General features: G+C 43.0%; 1 protein-coding gene across 2 annotated transcripts; it reads left to right on the top strand.

Moving 5' to 3' along the window:
- Nucleotides 1-289: 289 nt before the first annotated feature.
- Nucleotides 290-20,861, top strand: eif4g1a (eukaryotic translation initiation factor 4 gamma, 1a). Of its 2 annotated transcripts, none has more exons than XM_073490629.1 (30): nt 290-715; nt 2,548-2,674; nt 2,760-2,843; nt 4,188-4,367; nt 5,119-5,218; nt 7,075-7,226; nt 7,475-7,567; nt 8,512-8,587; nt 8,893-9,852; nt 9,949-10,037; nt 10,627-10,816; nt 11,155-11,288; nt 11,525-11,644; nt 11,780-12,172; nt 12,300-12,446; nt 12,556-12,792; nt 12,933-13,037; nt 13,261-13,566; nt 14,145-14,262; nt 14,359-14,461; nt 14,752-15,089; nt 15,195-15,319; nt 15,438-15,610; nt 15,747-15,872; nt 16,080-16,161; nt 16,252-16,350; nt 17,154-17,297; nt 17,413-17,494; nt 17,676-17,816; nt 19,378-20,861. In XM_073490629.1, the coding sequence occupies exons 2-30, from the start codon at nt 2,600-2,602 to the stop codon at nt 19,557-19,559; spliced, it is 5,154 nt and encodes a 1,717-aa protein (XP_073346730.1). In that variant the 5' UTR covers nt 290-715; nt 2,548-2,599; the 3' UTR covers nt 19,560-20,861. The 2 variants fall into 2 exon arrangements, with proteins under 2 accessions (XP_073346730.1, XP_073346729.1); XM_073490628.1 differs by having other exon boundaries at nt 7,075-7,268.
- Nucleotides 20,862-21,179: the final 318 nt, after the last annotated feature.

Below are 21,179 nucleotides of genomic sequence, written 5' to 3'. Positions count from 1 at the left end.
TTCTGTAAAATACATTAAATGTGTAGGCCATATTGTTTTAGTTTAAGCTAATATACACATACATACAACATATTCACAAAACACAAATTAAATTCATACATGTCACAGAATAAACGATCAAGAGTGACACTGAGATATCCTCCCTTATTTTGAGCAGTGTCCTACCTGGATTATTAAATGATCGCGAGGCATGGGCGGATGAATTGATCTTGAGCTCCTGCATCACGTGACCCAGGAAGCAGCATCACGTCGTAATTTTCCCGGAAGTTACCCATGCGACTCGGAGGCGCACCGGCTCCATAGACCAGAAACATCGCATTATGGCCTCGCTCTGAGCCTCCTGATGCGACAGTTGTGTACATACCTAACCGGCAATCCGTCACCATCGACGCCTTGATCATGGACCTCCGGTCCAGAGGCTTTTTTCGGGGCCATCGGAGTTGTCAATAGTACTCCCGAAGTACTATATTATTTGATTTTGAGCACTGTCACTTTTGCACGCCCGGGGATTTAAACCGAAGTGACAGTAGTAGCACTCACCCCATCTGCCGGTCAGCTAGCTAGCTCGCTAAGTCAATAGCTAAGAAGGGCATCACTTTTCTTTTGGAGTAAAGGACAAGGAAACTGCAACACCACTCCTTTCATTAACAGAAGACTGAACAGAGGCTGATTCCCCGAGTTCCCATCTTTACAACATATTCACTATTGATTCCTGGTAAGAATAAAAACCAACTGACGGCGGTGATGCTAGCTAAGTACCCCCCGGATCTGGGCTTCATATTTGTCAAAGGCACACAGGCTAGCTCGCTAATGTTAGCTGGTCGAACAGGCCCGGCCGGCTGTCAGTCCTCACACTAGGAAACGCTAGCCTGCTAATCTCGCCTAGAATACGAAAACGGACAAAGCCGAATTAATGTGAATGTTTTCGCTGTAGTTTAAGGTAGGTTACCGAGTTAATCTCTCGGCTTTCTTCAAGAGCGGCTCAGCTAAAGCTAAGCTAACGTTAGCCAACTGACATGACAGCCGGGGTTCCTCGGTCTCGTGGCTAATCTTCATTTGGTGACCGTTACATCGTAGACTCCGTGAGGTAACGCTAGTTAGCCGTAATGCTCACAGTTTCACGCTTTAAAAAAACGATCTCCGCTGTGTTTTACAGAATATTATTGGCATAGTCGATATAATATCGGTTCAAGTTAAATGTCAGGGTGATTATTTCATTCGCTGGCGGAGCTGGCCGGGCCTGCAACTGAATACACCTCGCAGGACGGGGCTGGGCTAACCCGCTAACATTATTACCAACAATAGCTTAACTGTAACCTAATCGGTGTCAAGTGTTGCAACATGGACCGGCTTATTTGGTAGTTTTCGAGTTTTTGATTGATTTAACAATATCATCCATCCGCACAGTGAAACCGATCAGACTGAGCTCCGTGTGCGTTAATGTTAAATGTGGACTCAACGTTCAGCCACGTAGCGTAACTTAGCAAAATGTCCATGGTAGAGAGGGACACGTAATGTTAGCCGGCGCTGGGCTAGCGATCTAACCTGCTTCGGCCGGGAATGCTGCCTCGCTAGCGGGCCAACAAAATGCCTTTCATCCTATAATTTGGCTAAGACACATCGGAAAGCTTTTCTTGGATATCTTGTCATATTTATTGACGATCCATGCGACTGTTAGCCATCTCTCCTGGTGTAATCGTACGTTAGCTTTGTACATTGATACGCTGTCTGAAAGAAGCATGGCACAAGCTAGCGGCTAACGATAGTTCCTGTGTCAGCAGGTGGATGGTGCATGACACGTCTGCTCGTAGTGTTCATTTTCGGTTTTATTAAATCCACCATGTGTTAGCTGTTTCAGCACCTATACGACAGTCTTGGTGAGAAATCGGCTCTGAAATGATTATCGACTTTACGGTATTTGAATGGATTATTTGCGCATGTAGCTAGCACAACCAGGGGGCATTGGAGTCACAGTTAACACAGTAAATGAACTTTGACCTGAGGTATCCATTTTCTTAAATTCACTCAAAACCAGACCAGTCCAAGAGATTAGGTGGCAGTGAAGTATGAGCTGGGAGTAGATGTTCAAACCATTATAGGAATGAGGTTTTTTTACACGTAAAGTCTCCTTTTTTGTAGCAATTTAATAGCCACCATGACACTTAATCGACTGTTTTGGGTGGAGGCTAAAACACACGAGTCCATTGCCATTTGATTTCAGCAAGGAATCCGCAAAGGTTATTATCACTAATCACTCATAAGACTGCATGTGTGAGCCATGCACTGTGTGAGCGATTAACATTGTGGGAGGTGATGGTGTTATCATAGGCGAAACCACAGGCCACACCCTCGCTGCTTGGTTAGATGTTGCCACACTGAAGGTTCATGTTGTCTTACAGTGTTGTCTAACCTGTGTGGCTGCACCTATCATGTTTAATAGAGGTCACATTTGAACTGAGAGCTATTTCGTCTCAATGCCTTTGAGCAACACTTGACTTGTGCTTAATTGTTCTTTTTTTTTGTATCTCTTGCTTCTCTCTTCTTCAGATAGGTTGGCAACACAACGCCACCCTAATGCAGAACCACAAAAGAACGTGAAATGAACAAACCACCACAGCCTATAACGGGACCCACGTCTGTCCCAAACCCCGCCCCATCCCCCGGATTGACACAGGTGAGAGCGGCTGACCTTTACAGAATCTAGGTTGTTTCGGTAGTTTAAACTTTGGTAACATCTATATTTCTTCCTTTCTCTCAAGGCGGCCTACGGCCCCGGACAGCCCCCGTCTCTTGTTTTTGCCACCCCTCCACCACAAATGAACTCTGCACCACAGCCAAGACAGGTATTGTCACAGCAGGTTTCTTTTCCACATTCAGCATTAGGTATGGGATGTTTTTTGCCTCGTATAAGAAACCTCCCTTTCCTACTCTTTCACAAAAAATTCTGACACGGCTTCTTCTGCTTTAAGGCTTTGGCTAAATCTGTGTGTGTGCGCGCGTGTTTAAAGTCTATTTGCCATCTTTCTCCTGGAATGTCGATCTTGACTTCTTTCCTCTCTTCTGCTGTCCTCCCAGTTTGCAGCAGGGCCCCGTACTTTACACCAACAGGTACTAACACCCCTCACTGTTCCCTACATCTCCTGTCTCCGTAGTGTAATGCATGCCTTTAGTTCCATATGTTGGAGAATTAGAGGAAAATGATGTAGTGCTTATTAGCCGAGTTAACCTTTCCTGAGAATCAATGACATTTCCTGAAGTTATGTCATTATCACGAAAGCAAATTCTCTGTAGGAAGTTTTATTTTAAATATTTCAAAAGAAGTTTGCCCAAGCCTCCTTTGTTCATCCTGCACCTGCACATACCTGAAGTATCACCCCCCACATACAATCTCTGCAATTTGCAAGACGCCGTCCCAAACCTGCTGTCAGTATGACACAATAACTGACTCTGCTATTTATTTTTAAAATTTGATTTTGTTGTAGGGTAATGCATTTTTGCAGCTTCAGATAAAGCTAACACAAAGTGTAAAATTAAAGTGAATGTTTTTTTTATTCATTGCCTGCATGCATGTGTAGCCTGTAAATGATTCTTAAATCTCTCAACTGGGACCCAGAGGACTTCAGGGGATCCTTCTTCTATGCAGACCTGTGCAGAGTTGCATGTGCCGCTGTGGTTGTTTGAGCTTACTGTTCCTGGCTGTGATATTTTGCTGCTGCCTTTCATACTCTTTCCTTCTCACACCTTGTAATCTCAACCTTCCACATTGTCTCTTGTCCTCATTTTCACCCTAATCTCACTCCCTCTCTTGCTCTCTGCTCATGTGTTGTGCGGCTGAAGGGTGGATACAGAGCACTACAGGTAACAGCTTTTCTCTTCGTCTCCGTCCTCTCCTAACTTGCTCTAACCTCAGCGTAGCAGGGACATGACATGGCATGACATTCAGTGCAAGTTAGACTCACTGTAACCCAAGAACAGGACTCGTTGTACATGTTGGCAGTTGCTGTGAGCGCATTGCTTCCAGCTGAGGTTAGGAGTGTCTGTGACTGGACAAACACACACGACAACATTCGTAGACATGGGCTAGGATTTCTGTAGTTGAGACATTAAATGTACAGAGCAAAAGGTTTGCTTGTGCTGTAACTCGCCCTTCATCCCTCCTCCTTCCTTCTCCCTCATCTGTTCTCTAGAGTTACTATCAGAACCGACCAGCCATGGCCACCAGTGCTCCAAGGGTACAGACGAGTAGTGGCCCACGACCTGTCGGACCCACTCATGTCTATCCGCCCAGCTCCCAGATGATGATGATTTCCCAGCAGCAGCTGTCGTTCGCTGGCTCCCCTCAGGGCTACTTCATCCCACCTGGACAGGTTGGTTCACATTATTAATAATCAGTTTGTTAAAGTGACGCACATGTCACCATTCTAGCCACATAAACCAGAACACATGCTCATTATAATGCCGTACTGACCCTGAATATAGGATTTTGGAAGAAATTACATTTGAAAGGACTAAGTCGTTCAGCGTTAACGACCACCAATGGAGAGGGTATCTACTCCTACAGAGTGAGCTTCTTACATTAAGAGTGTTGCACCATGTAGTTGATTTTTCTAGTCGAGCAGGTTCCTTGAGGTTTCACGTTATATCGTGTCTTGGGGACTAAAGCAGCCCTAAAATGGGGAAAACCGGTTTAACCTACTGGAATTTCTGAACGCTTATGCAGCTTGTTTTGCTGCCATGGAGAAATTACATTTTTGACCAGTGGAAAGTTGAAAGCAGTGACTGACTCATGTGACAAACAATTACCAATGTCACACAATAAATGAACAGTCTAAAAAAAAAGCTAACAGCTGCAAATCATTCTGACTGCTTTCCAAGAGCCTGACACGCCAGTGTGTGAGCATGTGACTGATAGACACAATGAAGAAATAAATGCGTTTTAAAATGTATTTGTACAAGCTACACAAAATGTAGGAGTTTCATGTCTCCCAAAAAAACACATGTTAGAAAATGGGGTCATCTTATTCGGGCCAATACTGTGCAAAGATTGACTTGAAGCTCTCACAACTCAATTCTTTAATCTATTGATGTTGTATCTGACTCTTTATTTTGTTTCTGCAGTACCGGGCCCCATATATGCCTCCTACTCAGCAGTATCCTGTGACCAGCGGTACAGCAGGCTTCTATCCAGGAACTAGCCCTGCTGAGTACTCTGCTTATGGTAAGGGTTGTTGCCCGAAACAAACAACAGCCAAGCACAACCATAAACATGAATGATTTTCAGGTATACCAGGGGGAATTTTAAACATGAGACTTTTCATTGAAGCATTTAGTTTTAGGCCGTATCCATTTGCACATCCCTTTGTCCAAAAGGTATCACAGGGTGCTAAGTGGTTTTGCTTGGCTGGTTGGTGTGTTTAATGTCTTTCTGGGTCAAAACACTGCTGTATGTGGTGAACTGCCAGTTGCATGTGGTCTGGCTTGATTCTGCTTTGGCCTGTGTTCTTTCTATCTGCAGTCTCACCTGACACTGCCTTACAGGTTCCATGAAATGGCTTTAAGACAAGAGTTTTGTTCTTTTCCTGGATGATGTTGGGGTGGTATTCAATGTCAGCACGGATCTAATCTGAATATTAATAAGAGTTCGAAAAGTATGCAGCACAAAGGCTCCAAAATGGAAGGCAGACATTTCACTGCTTTTTAAAAAATATATATATTTATTTATAAATGCCACTCCAAACGCACTTCTGACCTGTGTTACTGCAAATGCTCTTCGTGAGGACAAATTATGTTCTACATATTTCATTTTATATGTGAGGCATTGGATGAAACTAATAGTAGGAAGCAGTGTGGTTCAGTGAACAGAACTTTATACTTTCCTGAAAGAATAATAATAAATAATGCAATAAAATGCAGCCAGAAACACAAGTTAAGAAGTAGTTAAAGACGGTGTTCATTTCATGGGACCTTTTTAACACCCTGCTTCCTCTGGATCCTCTCATTAACTCATTCTGCATCTGTCTCTTCCTGCCCTCTCTCCTTCTTTCCTCCCTCTCCCGTCCCTCACTCCCTTCCTCTCGTTTGCTGCGTTGGTTCAGAGCCCTCTCTTGCTGCGAGGGAGAGGCGGGGTGGTGGGGGGAGAGGGGGCGGGCGAGAGAACGGCCGTCTCTCTCTCCACGGTGCTCCTCTCACCTCCCAGCGCTACCCTGGTGAGTAGTGTTTGTGCTTGTGTGTTGGTCAGCAGGCTTTAGTGGCAAAAAGCTCTGTGGCACTTCCTGTCTCTAATAGTGATTTAAATGTATGTTTTTTTTCCTTTTGGTGACTCACATGTACTGTATACTTCTATGTGTCATAAATGAGTGGAGTTTTACGTAAATGAAAAATGGCTGCCTGCAGTGTACCGCTGCCAGCCTGCGGGTTCCTTGCTAGCTGGGTACTCTACACACGGTCCCGCGCTGCAATTCCACGTTTACAATTTCATATGTTTCACATTTACCTAATGTTGCAATTCATGTAATGAAAATTGAGGATGAGGAGTTTTTTTGTGATGGTAAGTAATGTTGGGTGTTTGTTTACTACACAGGACTTTAACAGTCTGGATGTGAAGGTCATTACTGATTTCATTTTAGTGTTTTTGAGATTGAATAACTTGAACGCTCACACAGGCTACATTAATCTGAAGGCGGGGCCGTTTGCTGACCACAGTGTCTGTCTACCTTTGAGTTTGGCCACCGCAGTAATGGCAGCATCTCTAGAAAGCGCACCCCATGAATCAGCTTGCAGATCAGTCTGCATGTATATAATATGTACATATTTATACCTTGATCTTGGTCTTGTATGTGTTCCTGCTGGATTCTCCTCTCAGTACACTGACAAATCCCATTACATCATGATTGCATACAATCATGGAGGTTTTTTTAGGAAAAAAACAACAAAAAAAGCATTTTGGGTCACAACTACAGGAGAAATGATCTTGCTAATCCTGGATGGATGGTTATTTTAGCGTGAAGCTGCGTCTTGTACTTCAGTTTTGCCCTCTTTTCAACAATTCTCTTCTGTTTCTTTCTGACCTTACAGCCGGAGCATACTATCCAGCTCAGCCGCAGTACTCTCCGTCTGTCCAGCCGGCACCGGTCATGATCAACCCCGCCCAGCAACAGCAACAAGCCCCGCCTCCTCAGCAACCACCGGCGCAGTCACAAGGCCCACTAAAGAGGGAACGCAAACCGGTAGTGTGTCACAACAAAAGGGCAACGCACCCCTTGTCTGAGGTCAAAAAAAAATTTTGAATGGACAGAAAGTGTTTTGTCTGTTCAGTGTGGAACTTTCTCTTTTACCGGAAAATAACAATAGTATTTATTATGCTGGGTGGCAGCTGTAGATCAGCAGTGACTGGATCGTTACATACTGTTGGTATTATAATGTTGTCCACATGTTTTGTGGAAACTTGACCAATATTTACCCTGTCTCCTGATAGATAAGAATACGAGACCCCAACCAGGGCGGGCGCGATATCACAGAGGAGATCATGTCAGGTGGAAGGTCCACCACCACACCGACTCCCCCACAGGTAAGGATGCTTCTGGGAAAACTGGTTTCTGTTAACTGATTTTTAACTCTGATGTCATGCAACTAGAGTTGTATGTATATTGTTAAAGACATCATTGATTTATTGGTTGTATTACTGATTTTAATTCTCAAGTGTTAATAATGACTCATGTCTGTATAACTGGTGGTGGTGAGGTGTAGTTTTTATTTTAGAAATCTACATTGTTATTGGTTATTCTGTACTGACTTCAGGTAATTTTCATGTGAAAAATAAAGTGAGCGAACAGTCAAGGAGTCCAAACTGGTGAAACTAGAAAAGTTTCAGTCTGCAACTCTTACTTTTATTTTGTCTTGCATTGTTAGTTAGCTTCTCTGAGAAGGTAGTAATTTGTCCAAAAGTGGAGCAAAAATGTGTTATTAAGAGTTTGATGTCATACACTTTAATTACACATAACAACATAACTGATTTAAAAACGTACAGCTCGAGCAGATTATCACTGACATTTGGTCGGTTTGTATGAACAAAGGACACATTGTCGGAGAAGACAAAGCACAGTTTAGGAATACTTGCCCACCAGTTCCCAATTTATTTTTCATAGACGTAATGGCAGGATTTCACATCGCTGTTCTTGGGTCTTGTTATCAGCACTGCACAAATCTAGCATGGCATTTCACTGAACAAACAGCAGAAAGCAAATGCACACAAATATGCACAGCTGTTATGAGCTATGGTTATGTTTTTCAGGCATGTTTGCCTTAACCTCAGAGTTCATTGAGATGACGGTTGGTCAAAACACGACAACTCAACAAGACAAACTTCAGCCTACTAATGACTTAAGAGTTTAATCAACATTTCTTTGATACAGTTTTTACTAAAAGTGAAAATGACCTAATAAAGCTGCTAAAGTTGATTGAAATCTGTGTTTCCATTTCAGTCAGTGTTTAAATGCTGTTTTGTGTCTGTAGGCCTCCATTTCAGATGTCAGTCCTGCACAGACCAATGGCGAAGTTACACAAGCTGTCACTACAGTGACTAGAAGAGGTGAGTACTTTTTCTCAGCTAGGGGTGGGGGATCTGGCCAAAAAATAATTTCGCAATCTGTTTAATGGCGACCAGGCTTTGCTATCTAAATTGCAATCTTGGAAGAGCCATGTGAAGTAATTAGTCCAATAAGCATAGCCATCTAGTTGGCTACGACACTCTGTTGGCTTGTTCACACAACATGAATCCAGGAGTCGGTGAGGTTATGTGAAGTTTGGAAACAGAAGGTATTACTTTAAAAAAAGGAAGATGACTGTATTCCACATTTTCCTGATTGTGATTATTTCATGTGTTTCACTCCTCAGATGAAAACGTTGATCCTCCCTCTAGCGCTGAAACCCCACCACCTCCTGCCACAGCAATTACAGAGCCTGTGGTGGAGGCCAAACAGGAAGTGGACAACCAGATTGCAGCACCTGCTGAGTTGGCTACACAATCTGTCGCCCCTGCAGCTGCTACTGAGGTGCCATCCCCGTTGATAAAGGACCCGCAGTCTTCCTCCTCCCTCCCTGCGGCGGCGGCAGCAGCAGCAGCAGCATCTACAACACCTCCTGCTGAGGAAGAAAATAAAGTCGATACTAAAGTTGGTGACACAGTAGACGCTCCTGTCGGCCCGTCATCATTAGCAGCACAAGAGGCACCTGTCAAGTTGGAGGAACCAGTGGCTGCCCCAGCTCCAGCTGAGAAGGTGCCAGAAAAGGAGGAAAAGAAAACAGAAGAAGTGAAGAAATTGGAAAAAGAGGAGGAAGTGACCAACGTGAAGTTGGAGCCTGAAGTTGAGGTTGCCGCGACGGTTACCGCCGTTAACATGGCGAAAGAAGAAACGGCTACAAAGACTGCAACTGAAGTCCCTCAGCCTCCACCCTCGTCACAGGAACCTGCTGCTCCACAGACCCAGAGCGCTGCCCCGAGCTCCGAACCTGAACCCGAACCCGAACCCGAACCTGAACCTGAACCCGAACCTGAACTCGAACCCACACCTGCTGAAACGGCAGAGCCTCTTCTCTCCAACGGCCTCCCTCAGGACACAGAGGAACTCTCTGAGGCATTTTCAGACACTACAACCCTTGACAAGCCTGATGCTTCTAAATCTCAGGAATCCACACCTGTGGCTAAAACGGCAGTGCCAGCCCAGGAGGAGGAGCCAGCAGCAGAGGAAGAGGAGGAGGAGAGGGTGGAGAAGAAAGAAGAAGAGAAGGAGAAAAGTGAGGATGCCCCTTCTACCGCTGTTAGCTGCCCTACAGAGGAATCTACTACTATGCAAGGTAGTGTGGAGTTGATTCTCACCTGCATTTATGATCTTTATATGTGTCATGCTGATCTAATGTGAGATTTAAATGTCAATGTCCTTTTTCTTGAAGCTGCTACGTCTGTGCCAAAGAAGAGGAAGAATATGAAGGAGATCAACAAGAAGGAGGCTATTGGAGACCTCCTGGATGCCTTCACAGAGGTGTGTATCAGTCTCGGATGAAAACATGACAGATTGAAATTGACACCCTGTTCGCTGGGTTAACAGCCGTTAGCAGTTACTTTAGCAACAGGTAAAGCTATCTTTCCATAGTTGAGGCAGAGCAGCTGGAGGACAGCAGAGGGAAAAGCCAAAATATTTTCTCCATAAAACCTGATCCAGTTTCTAACAAATAACTAAAAGTGATTAAGTTGTGTTGAGGCCAAGGCCCCAGAAACACTCTGCTCTGGTGGTGTCCTTCTCTTTTATACACCCGTGGCAGAGACATAAAAATTACAAAAGCATTCATTGGACACAAAATTGGTATGAGTCATCAACTTTTTCCAGGAGATTAAAACTCTTGAATGCCAATCAGAATACCTAGAAAACTACTTTCCTACAATTGTCGGGCCCGATTCTGACGAGTAGGTGAGATAGAGAGCAAGACGTGATAGAAACACTTGAACATCGATTTTGATTTCATGGGAACTTTGCTTCAGCTGTATCAATAAAATATGTTTTAGGACATTCTCTGAAGAGTAACTGGGTTAATATAATACTTACTCATCTCTTCCTGTTGTGTTTGCTGCAGGAGCAGGATGCCAAGCCCGCTCCCGAACCCTCATCCCCTCAGGCCGACCCCGTCCCTGTTGCTCCAGCTGAACCTCCCGCTGAGGTTGCAGATGAGACCTGGGAGGAGAAAGAAGACAAGCAGAATGCAGAACCAGACAGGTCTAAAGCCACACCTGAGCCAACTGGGCAGAAATACCAGTACAAAGGGGGTAGGTTGTGACTAAGATTGTACAGAAATGACACTGGAAAGCTTTTGTGTTTGATGTACATTTGTAGTTGAGTTAGTTATAAAATCATAATATAAATTGATTGCTGTAGGTATCAAGGGATTTTTTTTAAACTTTGTTTTTCGCAAATGCATTCATAGTAACAATGTAGATGTGCTGATAAATCCTGCAAGAGTCTAAAAGTTTTTGGTTTAGGTTCGTTAAAAGTGCTTCAATTTTACGCTGCAACTATGTCAATGCAACATAAACATATGTCACGTAAAAAATAAAATTCACGTATTTAATCCCTTGCATTCACACGTCTATCGTACGTTTCTCAGAAAATTGGAAGCCGATTGACCCTGAGGACAAGAAGCGGTACGACAGGGAATTCCTCTTGGGCTGCCAGTTTATTAACGCCAGTATGCACAAACCTGAGGGCCTGCCGAGCATCAGTGATGTTGTCCTGGACAAGGTAGGTGATATTTTATTTCATTTTGCTGTACAGTGCGATAAAAATGTTAGTCGCATGTCAGTGGACGTTGAATTAGAAGTTGCATGGAAGTGAAGTGTTTATTTATTTTCTCATCAGCACAACTAGTTTGTGAATAAATCTCTGTGTTTAGGATACAGAGTTCAGAATCCTGACTTAGCTCTCGTCAGTGTTTTGTATTTTTGTATCGATAACTGAGATCATTAATTTTTCTTCAGGTGAACAAGAATCCACTGCGGCCTGTTGACCCATCTCGAATGATGAATGTTGGCCCTGATTTTACGCCCTCGTATTTGGGGAACCTTGGGAGGGGATCAGTAGGAGGACCACGAGGCCCGGTGAGTAAATTGGTGGTTTATTACGAGACCATACCATTGTCCCTTTTTTCCTTATCATAATTCAATGTGTTTGTTTTGTTGAATAAGGCGTCTTTTCTAACTTTTCTATATATACATTCCTTCCCCACCACTTAGCCGCCCGGGCCACGTCGCTCTCAGCAGGGTCAGAGGAAAGAGCCCAGGAAAATCATCATCAGCAGCATGTCTCTCGGCGACGACGTGCAGCTCAACAAGGCTGAGAAGGCCTGGAAGCCCACAGGGAAGAAGGCTACTCGCAGCCGCGCCGCGGAGGAAGTCGTAGACGATGATCCCGAGCAGGCGAAGACACAAGAGCTGTTTAAGCGTCTGCGCAGTATTCTCAACAAGCTGACCCCTCAAAAGTTTCAGGAGCTGATGAAGCAGGTGACAGAGCTGACGATAGACACCGAGGAAAGGCTGAAGGGAGCCATTGACCTCATCTTCGAGAAGGCCATCTTGGAGCCCAACTTCTCTGTGGCGTATGCCAACATGTGCCGCTGCCTTATGGGGGTAAGTTTTTTGATTGTGTCTGAATCTTGATCATTTAATCACGTTTTTATACCATAAAATTATTAATGACAATGAAAATGAAAATTTATTTAAAAATGTTCCAATACTCGATGCTTTTCTCCCTCAGTTGAAAGTCCCCACCTCAGACAAACCAGGACTTTTTGTGAACTTCCGCAAACTACTGCTCAACCGCTGCCAGAAAGAGTTTGAGAAGGACCAAGATGACGATGAAATATTTGAGAGAAAGCAGAAGGAGTTGGAGGCTGCCAAAGATGTAAGAAACATTTACTCACACTGTCCCAACCACCACCGTTTCTGTTGTTTTATGTAGATAATTTTACCCGACCCACTAAGCACAAACACCCACTTGTCTCTGCCCTCAGCCAGAGGAACGTGAGCGCTTGAGGGTGGAGCTGGAGGAATCCAAAGACCAGGCCCGACGCCGCTCTCTGGGCAACATTAAGTTTATTGGCGAGCTCTTCAAGCTCAAGATGCTGACAGAGGCCATCATGCACGATTGTGTAGTGAAACTACTGAAGAATCATGATGAAGAGTCTCTGGAGTGTCTCTGCAGGCTGCTCTCCACAATTGGCAAAGACCTGGACTTTGAGAAGGCCAAGGTAAAGCAAAGCATTGACACGGTTGGAAATCAGTCACTGTTTATACAGTTCTCTACATACACATCAGTCCCTCTTATTAATTTACACTAGACCTTTTTGTAGATGTGACTCATAAAAACTGCTTTTTGTGTCCCTGTTAGCCTCGTATGGATCAGTATTTCAACCAGATGGACAAGATTATCAAAGAGAGAAAGACCTCATCCAGAATCCGCTTCATGCTGCAAGATGTCCTGGACCTCAGAAAGGTAAATATTAATAAACCTATAATAAGATATTGGTATGAAAAGGTTTTATCAAGCACTTAAAGTAGTGACTAATGCTCAGAAGTATTCCTGGATGAGCAGTATTGTTTAATGCTGTGTTTGAAGTAATCCACAGGGATTATGAGTCAAATGGGAATCCTGAATGTAGATATTAAAACGTCAGACTAAAACTGTTGTATAACCATTTTCCACCTGTGATTCACAGAATAACTGGGTGCCTCGTAGAGGAGACCAGGGTCCTAAAACAATCGACCAGATCCACAAGGAGGCAGAGTTGGAGGAGCACCGGGAACAGATCAAAGTCCAGCAGCAGCTTATGTCCAAGAAAGACTCAGGAGGCGGAGGAGGAGGAGGAGGAGGAGGCGGCAGGATGGGAGGGAACATGGGGGGCCGAGGCCCTCACACACCTGGAGGTGGAAGGACAAATCAGCCCCAGGATGAGGGATGGAACACGGTGCCCATCTCCAAGAATAGACCCATCGACACCACCCGTCTTAGCAAGATCACAAAGGTAATGTTAAAGTCTAACAAGGAAGGTCTTCACAAAAACCTCCTGTATTATGCAATTTTTTATTAAAACATTGGCAGTAGCCATTTATGTCTCTTTTCCATTGTTATATTATCAGTTTCAGTTTGTCTTTGTTAATATAATCAATATAAGATCAAGTCCACATACAAACTCAAATAATCCAATAACATAACACATACTCCAAGTTCTCACTTGCCAATGATGCTACAAACACTGAAAAGTCCCAATTAGGAGGCGAACACGAGTATTCATAAATCTCAGAATCTGCCCATCCAGACATAGACGCTGAAAACAGAGTTGAGTTTAGTATCTGAAACCCTCAGCCTCAGGTTTTCATTCTATTATATACAGTATAGTCAAATATAGTGTTTCGAGTCTTGATTTCAGTTTCTAAGTTTTTTAATGTGTGTGTTTCCTTTGGGTGCACAGTGAGAAAAGCCTGCACTATTCAAGAGCCTTCAGAATCAAACTGTTTTTAGTTTAACCTAATGTTTTAGGGCTTGAGTAAATGTGTGTGTGTGTAACTTGCTTTTAAACGTAACTTTCATGTTTCTGTTAAGCCTGGTGCTGTGGACTTCAGCAATCAACTGTTGGCTCCAGGGGGAAAAGGCATGTGGGGCAGCTGGGGCAAAGGCAGCAGTGGAGGAACTGGAGCTAAACCAGCAAGTGGAGAGCAGGGTAAGACAACTTAATAAAAAAATAAATAATAATTAGTGTGGTTTTAAGTTGTTTTTAGTAGGTGGGGTGTTAATCTCTCCTTTTCCCCTTTTTTAGATTCTGGTCGTCCAGCAACCAGCACCCTCAACCGCTTCTCCGCCCTGCAGCAGTCTGGTTCGTTGTTGTCTTCATCAGACTCTGATCGCAGAGCTCCTCAGAGGTAATCAGCAATTACTTCTCACCAAGTGAAATCTTCTGTCTTTATGCTTTGATCCTATTTTCTTTCTTACCTCCTTCACTATTGACAAGATTAAATGGCTTAAAGATTTTTTTTTACTATTTTACTTATTAGACATTTTATATAGTTAACCCATGAATATATCCACTGAATTTATAACTGCAGTATTTTCATTTTGGTGTTTGTTCATGTGATCTGCTTAGCGACCAGTGTTAAAATGTGTTGACACAACATTGTAATAAATTTGGACCTGTTTTCCTCACAACCTTTAGGTCGAGCTCCAGCCGTGAGCGCGGTGGCGACAGAGACCGGGCCGATCGCGACAGGGATCGGTTTGATCGATTCGATCGCGGTGAGGGACGGGAAGGCCGCGATGGCAGGGGCAGCCAGAACCAAATCAGCAAGAGAAGCTTCAGCAGAGAGTCGCAGGAGCACAGCGGGAGGGGCGGAGACAGTCGGCCAACGAATGAGCCCGTGCGTCGCGTGGCCAGCATGACCGACGACCGGGACAGGGGAAGCAGGGACAGAGGAAGTCGCGATAGAGGAAGCAGAGACCGAGGAAGCAGAGACAGAGGAAGCCGGGACAGGGGTCCAAGCAAAGATCTCACAGGTGAGTTATAGGATGAGCTGATGGTGTGACGTGTACGCACAGAGATCAGGACGAGAGATGTAAGAGGAATATCGTTTAACTGGCATTGTCCCCTTTTCTTCTCAGTGGTTAAACGTGAGAGTGCTCCCACTCCTCCTCCTTCTCTTCCCAAACCTGCCTTGACTGAGGAGGAGGTGGAGAAGAAGTCGAACGCCATCATTGAAGAATACCTCCACATCAATGACTTGAAGGTACAAACACGACACCCTGCACACTCACACTTGAATGCATGCATTTTATCAGGCTTACCAGCAAATGCCTGGAGCATGAACCCACTCTGATGGACATCATCTTCCTCTGGTGTTGTAGGAGGCGTTGCAGTGTGTGTCAGAACTCAACAGTGCCTCGCTGCTCTACGTGTTTGTGCGGAACAGCGTGGAATCAACGCTTGAGCGCAGCACCATTGCTCGAGAGCACGTGGGCCTGTTGCTGCACCACCTTGTAAAGGCAGGGACACTGCCCACACAGCAGTACTACAAAGGGTGAGCATTTAACAGGAAAAACATCATCGCACTGTTGCCAATGTTTTAAAAGTTTTCACCTCTAGTGCGTCCCCATTTACTCAAGCAATGCTGAGTGTTGTGTTTTGTTTTTGTTTTTTTCCTTTGGGGACTGTAGGCTAGAAGACACCCTGGAGGCTGCAGAAGACACGGCCATAGATATACCTCACATCTGGCTTTACCTGGCTGAACTCATTACCCCCATGCTCCATGAGGGAGGCATCCCTATGGGACAGCTCTTCAGGTGAGCTACATGCAGCAGAAGTCAGCAAAAATTATATAATGCAATAAGTCTAAAGCCAAGTTTCTTTGGATTAAGGTCTGTCAGAAATTAACCTTAACCCTCAAGTATAACTATGATTTTATCAGCAATGGTAATAAATAAAGCAACTGAATAATAATGTAGTTCAAAGAAACTGGAAAGCCTAATTCAGTATAATTGTGTCTTCAGGGAGATCTCGAAGCCTCTTGTGCCTCTGGGGCAGGCTGGCGTGCTGCTGGTACAGATCCTCAAGTTGCTCTGCAAAGGAATGGTAGGTCCAACGTAAATCCCTGTATGTCCATGAAAATGAGACATTTTAGATCCACTGAATTGAATGTGTTTGTATTTTTTCGTCCATCAGACACCTAAAAAGGTGGGAGCCATGTGGACAGAGGCCGGTCTGAACTGGAGAGATTTCCTGCCCGAGGATGAAGATGTCAACAAGTTTGTCACTGAACAGGTCAGTAGGCTACATTAGTTTGAGGCAGCAAAACACAAACTACTGAAAACAACCAGTTTCTGTGTTGAGGGTGTGAGGTTGAAGTTTTTCCTGATCAACTGGTTCTGTCTTTTGTTTGTTTTCTCACAGACAAATAACAAGGAGAGATAGAATGTACACTTTTATAATAAAATTCTTCATACCTTCATACATCTCAGAAAAAAGACGCATAATGTGCCAATATATCTTAAATATTATGACAGTAGAAATAAAAATGTTTAATTGCATCATATTATCAACTTCAAGACCCTCTTGTCCTTTTTGCCCTGCATCTGAACCTCATTGGTAGTAAGGAGGAAGATTAAACGGGCTCTGTGTAACAATTAATAGCAATTTACATGCATTCATCACTTTTTTATTGACCATATGTGAGCAGTTTGTAATGTGAAGTGACAAAGGAGACCTTCCCTGTCTCTATAGTGGCCTATACAAGCCTGCCAATGATTAAGTTGATTAATGCTGTTGGACTGTGGATTTCTTTGGAAAGGACTTGTGACTTTATGCACGTTCACAGCGCCCCTTTAAATAAATCAAAAAGATAAAAATAGGCAATGACACTGAATATTTGTACTTTAATCACATTCTTTATCATTGAAAAAAACAAACAAAAGCCAGGGTAACGGATGGAAGTTTTTGTTTGGGGGCTTTTTTCTGTTTTTGTTTTTCTGTTTCCATTAAAATACAGAATTTAAAGCAAACGCCTTCCAAGTTGATTGTCACTTACAAGAATATCTTCAATTTTCTTTGTTTGTTACGTAATTTAGAAAGTGGAGTTCACCACAGGAGAGGAGACGGAGTCAAAGGAAGATGGTAAGAAGAAGGTCCTCAGTGGAGAGGAGCTCGGCAAACAGCTGGACAGACTCCTGCAGGACAAGGCCAACAACCAGCGAATTAGAGACTGGGTTGAGGTGTGTGACCGTCCTAGTGATCATGTTTTTCTCAGGCTTGAATAATTCACACAGAGTTATTTATTCAATATAAAAGTGGCATGAGTAATTTATGTTTCCTTTCTTTTTTTATCAGGCTAACTTGGAGGAGCAGCAAGCTGTTTCCAACCAGTTTGTACGAGCATTGATGACATCAGTGTGTCAGGCTGCCATCGTATGTAAGTATGACTAATATAGCATGTAAAAGTAAGGGCTTAAATCACCCTTTATCTTTATCTGTTAGTCACCACCGTCATTTCACAGTGGCAGAATCGATTCTCATGATTAAATTGTAGAAAGCACATTGTGTTGTAGACTCTGCAGCCCTGGAAAGTAAACATTTTTTGCTCCTCGTTTCAGGTGACAACCCGTACAGGGTGGACGCACGGCAGATCAACCTGAGGGCCAGTCTGCTGCAGAAGTACCTGTGCGATGAGCAGAAGGAGCTGCAGGCCCTCTACGCCCTCCAGGCTCTGATGGTGCACATGGAGCAGCCAGCAAGTGAGTGTCCTGCTAGTAATCTTGGTGCATGCAGTAATGTGTCAGGACTAATCGCACAGAGGCGGATAAAATGACAAATATTTAACAATACAATAACCCTGTAAAGATGGTGGAGCTCATCATTTTCAGGTTATAGATTCAATATTAAATGTAGCCATTATTAAGATCATTATTTGTGGTGTTGGATTAAAAAGTTTGATCTGTGAATGGTAATGTTGACTTAAGACAGAGATTTCACAGAAAGTTTGAGGTTCTTCTTAACTTCATTGCCACACATTCCCTGACAGTTTCATTGCGATTCCCTTTTCCAACTGCAAATGCAAAATAATACAATGTGATGAGGGAAAAGTCTTAATGTTTTTATGCCTTACACCAAACACAGGACGTGTTCATTTGCATAAGTGATTTTGAACTGACTAAACGTAACTTGATGGGATATTTGTCTTAAAAACAGTACAGATGGGGGAATACCGAACATACAGAAAAAAAAAATCATCTTTAGCACACACGTACTATTAGTTTTCAAAATCATTTACTTAGGCGATATCCCTCCGGAGGCAAGGACGAGAAAGCTTTTGACAAATACTTAATGGGTGCATTGCTGGCAGCAGAGAAAAGACCAAAAGATGGATGAAGCATGTTGGATCTTGGAAAAGTAATCGGATAGATGTGACCATGGACCACTTTTTCTCTTAAAGATGGACATCTTCACACAACACTGTGAAAATGAGTGCAGTTTGTCAAACCTTTGAGACTTGATCTTGTCAAGATAAGATGAGAGATGAGATAAGATAGAACTTTAATAATCCCGAAGGATGCCTAAGAATGCTAAGAAATATAATAACATCAGAATAAAACACAAACACACTAATAATAAAAAGAGTTAGAGGAGGAAATCCCGACATCAGTGCCTACAAGAATAACAATTATTTGTAAACTACAATTTAAAAAAACAACGAATTATTAAAGCTAGTATGTACAATATCATGTTATCAGAAATATTGATTATTATAAAGGTACTATTGGAAATGTTATTGAACAGTGAAGATTAATATAGAACTGAATTGAAGAATTGTCCACTTTTTGCTATTAACGCCCTCCTTAATGAATCCTCCTTGTTATCCAAGTGTCTCATTGTAACATTTATCCAACTGAACAAAGCCAAACGGCTCCATTTATATTTTATTATCATTTTTTCCCTTTACCTTTTCCTCTCTGGATGAATATAGTTGTGTTATGTCTTTCTTATTATTACACTTGGCTCTGTAAAGGTACTTTTCTTCCTGATTTATGTATCCATTAGTACTGCCAGTGGATTTGATGTCAATAGATTTCTAAATTAAAAAGTAAAAAATGTAAAAATGGTACAAGTGACGGCCTTGACTATTGATTATATTGAGTCAGTGGTTGTAGTAATACCAGCAAGCAGCAGAGACTAAACAGCGTGGGCTTCAGTTTACCGCAGGGCTGTTATATTCTGAGGCTTGTGTGCAGGAAGCTGTGGGTGAGGTTTAACCACCAATGCTCAATCAGTTTTGACCTTTGTATTCTGTCTCTGCAGACCTGCTGCGGATGTTCTTTGACGCCTTGTACGATGAGGACGTTATTAAGGAGGAAGCCTTCTACAAATGGGAATCCAGCAAAGACCCCGCGGAGCAGACAGGCAAAGGTGTGGCCTTGAAATCAGTCACCGCCTTCTTCACCTGGCTCCGCGAGGCAGAGGAGGAGTCTGACAAGGAATAAAAGACTGGACTGAAGGCTGCCGCCGCCCCCCCCCCCTTTGGCAAGGCGCGGGCACTGCAGGCAGCCGCGGAGAGTCACGGACAATATTCCCAGAGAGAGGAAGACTCAATCAATCCTCAATGAGGATAAATCTTTATTATGTTTTCTTTTCCTTTGAGGGATGGACTCGAAACAATCATTTCTCTCTCCCCTCCCTCTCTTGCTTCCTCATTATTTCCCCACCTGCTTGTGACAGCAAGTGTCCTCATCAAATAAACTTGAAAACTGATTCAGCAGGATTGCTTGTTAACGAGGTGTGAAACATCCCACATCACTACGAAAACTTTTTCTCTCTCTCTCACACAATAATACAAAACCAACAGGCTGCTTTTTTTATTGTTCTAGATATTGATGATGCTTAACATCGGATGTGATCTAGCGAGAATAAACAGCGGGGTGTGTGGTGTAGTGGGTTCCCTGGGTATCGTCACGCCATCATGTGTGTTCAATCCAAACTCAGCTCTTATGTCTTTGTCCTTTTACTGGAGTGTGCAGCATGACTGAAGTGTGTTTCTATTAATGATACAGTGGCCGACACATTGATAGACGAACGTACATGAACTAATATGACTTTGATGGATGGAGTTTTTAAAGCAAAAGGTCATTTATTTTCTCTTCCTGTTTCCCACCATGAACTTAGGACGGACAGGAACACGGAGGACTGATGTTGACCTTTGACCTTGACTACTAGGGGGTGGTCTTAATGCTTCCTCTAAGCCATCCTCTCCCATCCCCAGTAGTGTACCACACTGACTGACTCTTCATCTTTACCTCTTCTGTACTTTAACCTGAGCTGTCGTAGAGGACACTTAATGACCCAATCACCGTTGAAACTTGAAATCTACAGAAAATTGACTTGATGAAATATATAAAGTTTAAAAAAAAGAAAAACGGAAAAAAAAAAAACCAACAACACAGAAATGATCCGAAAGCCTTTTCTACTTCAAGTGGAAACTTATTTCAGGAGCGTTCTGTAAATATATAATAATAATAATAATAATTACAAAAACTTTTTTTTTTTCTCAGTTTTATTTTTCAGAAACGATAAATTGCTGATGTAATTGCAGTGTGTCCTTTTCCAACAGAAACCGCAGTTGTCCGGATGCAGAGAGGCGCTTTAGATAATCCATTGATTATTAGTTGTATTGGAATTTTGTAAATATTTTTTTGCTTTCTTTATTTAAGAAATTATTGCTTCTTTTGCATCGGAAACTGGAAACATGAGGTGACGGAACATTGCAAATAAAGGACTTATTAAGTTGCTGAGCAGAGTCTGTGTGAAACATGTCACCTGAGGCACCAGCAGGTCCTAATGGCTGTGTATGTTGTGGTCGAAAGAGCCGGACGAGTAGCTGCACTGATACTGACCTTGTGAAAGGGGAGTGGGTGTCAGCCGCGATGTCACCAAACATTAGATACAAACTTGGGTAACACATTGTGAAATCCATCATTAATAAATTTATAGATAATTACACTTTTTTTAACAATGAAGTGCTTTAGAAGCCATTTTGTTTATTTTCTAAATTTAAACATTGGATACAGTTTCTCTACCAACATTTGGACCGTTATAAAGTTGCAATT

Source organism: Pagrus major, chromosome 21 (assembly GCF_040436345.1).
Source record: "Pagrus major chromosome 21, Pma_NU_1.0".
NCBI lineage: Eukaryota > Metazoa > Chordata > Actinopteri > Spariformes > Sparidae > Pagrus > Pagrus major.
This window is presented reverse-complemented; position numbering and strand designations above follow the sequence as displayed.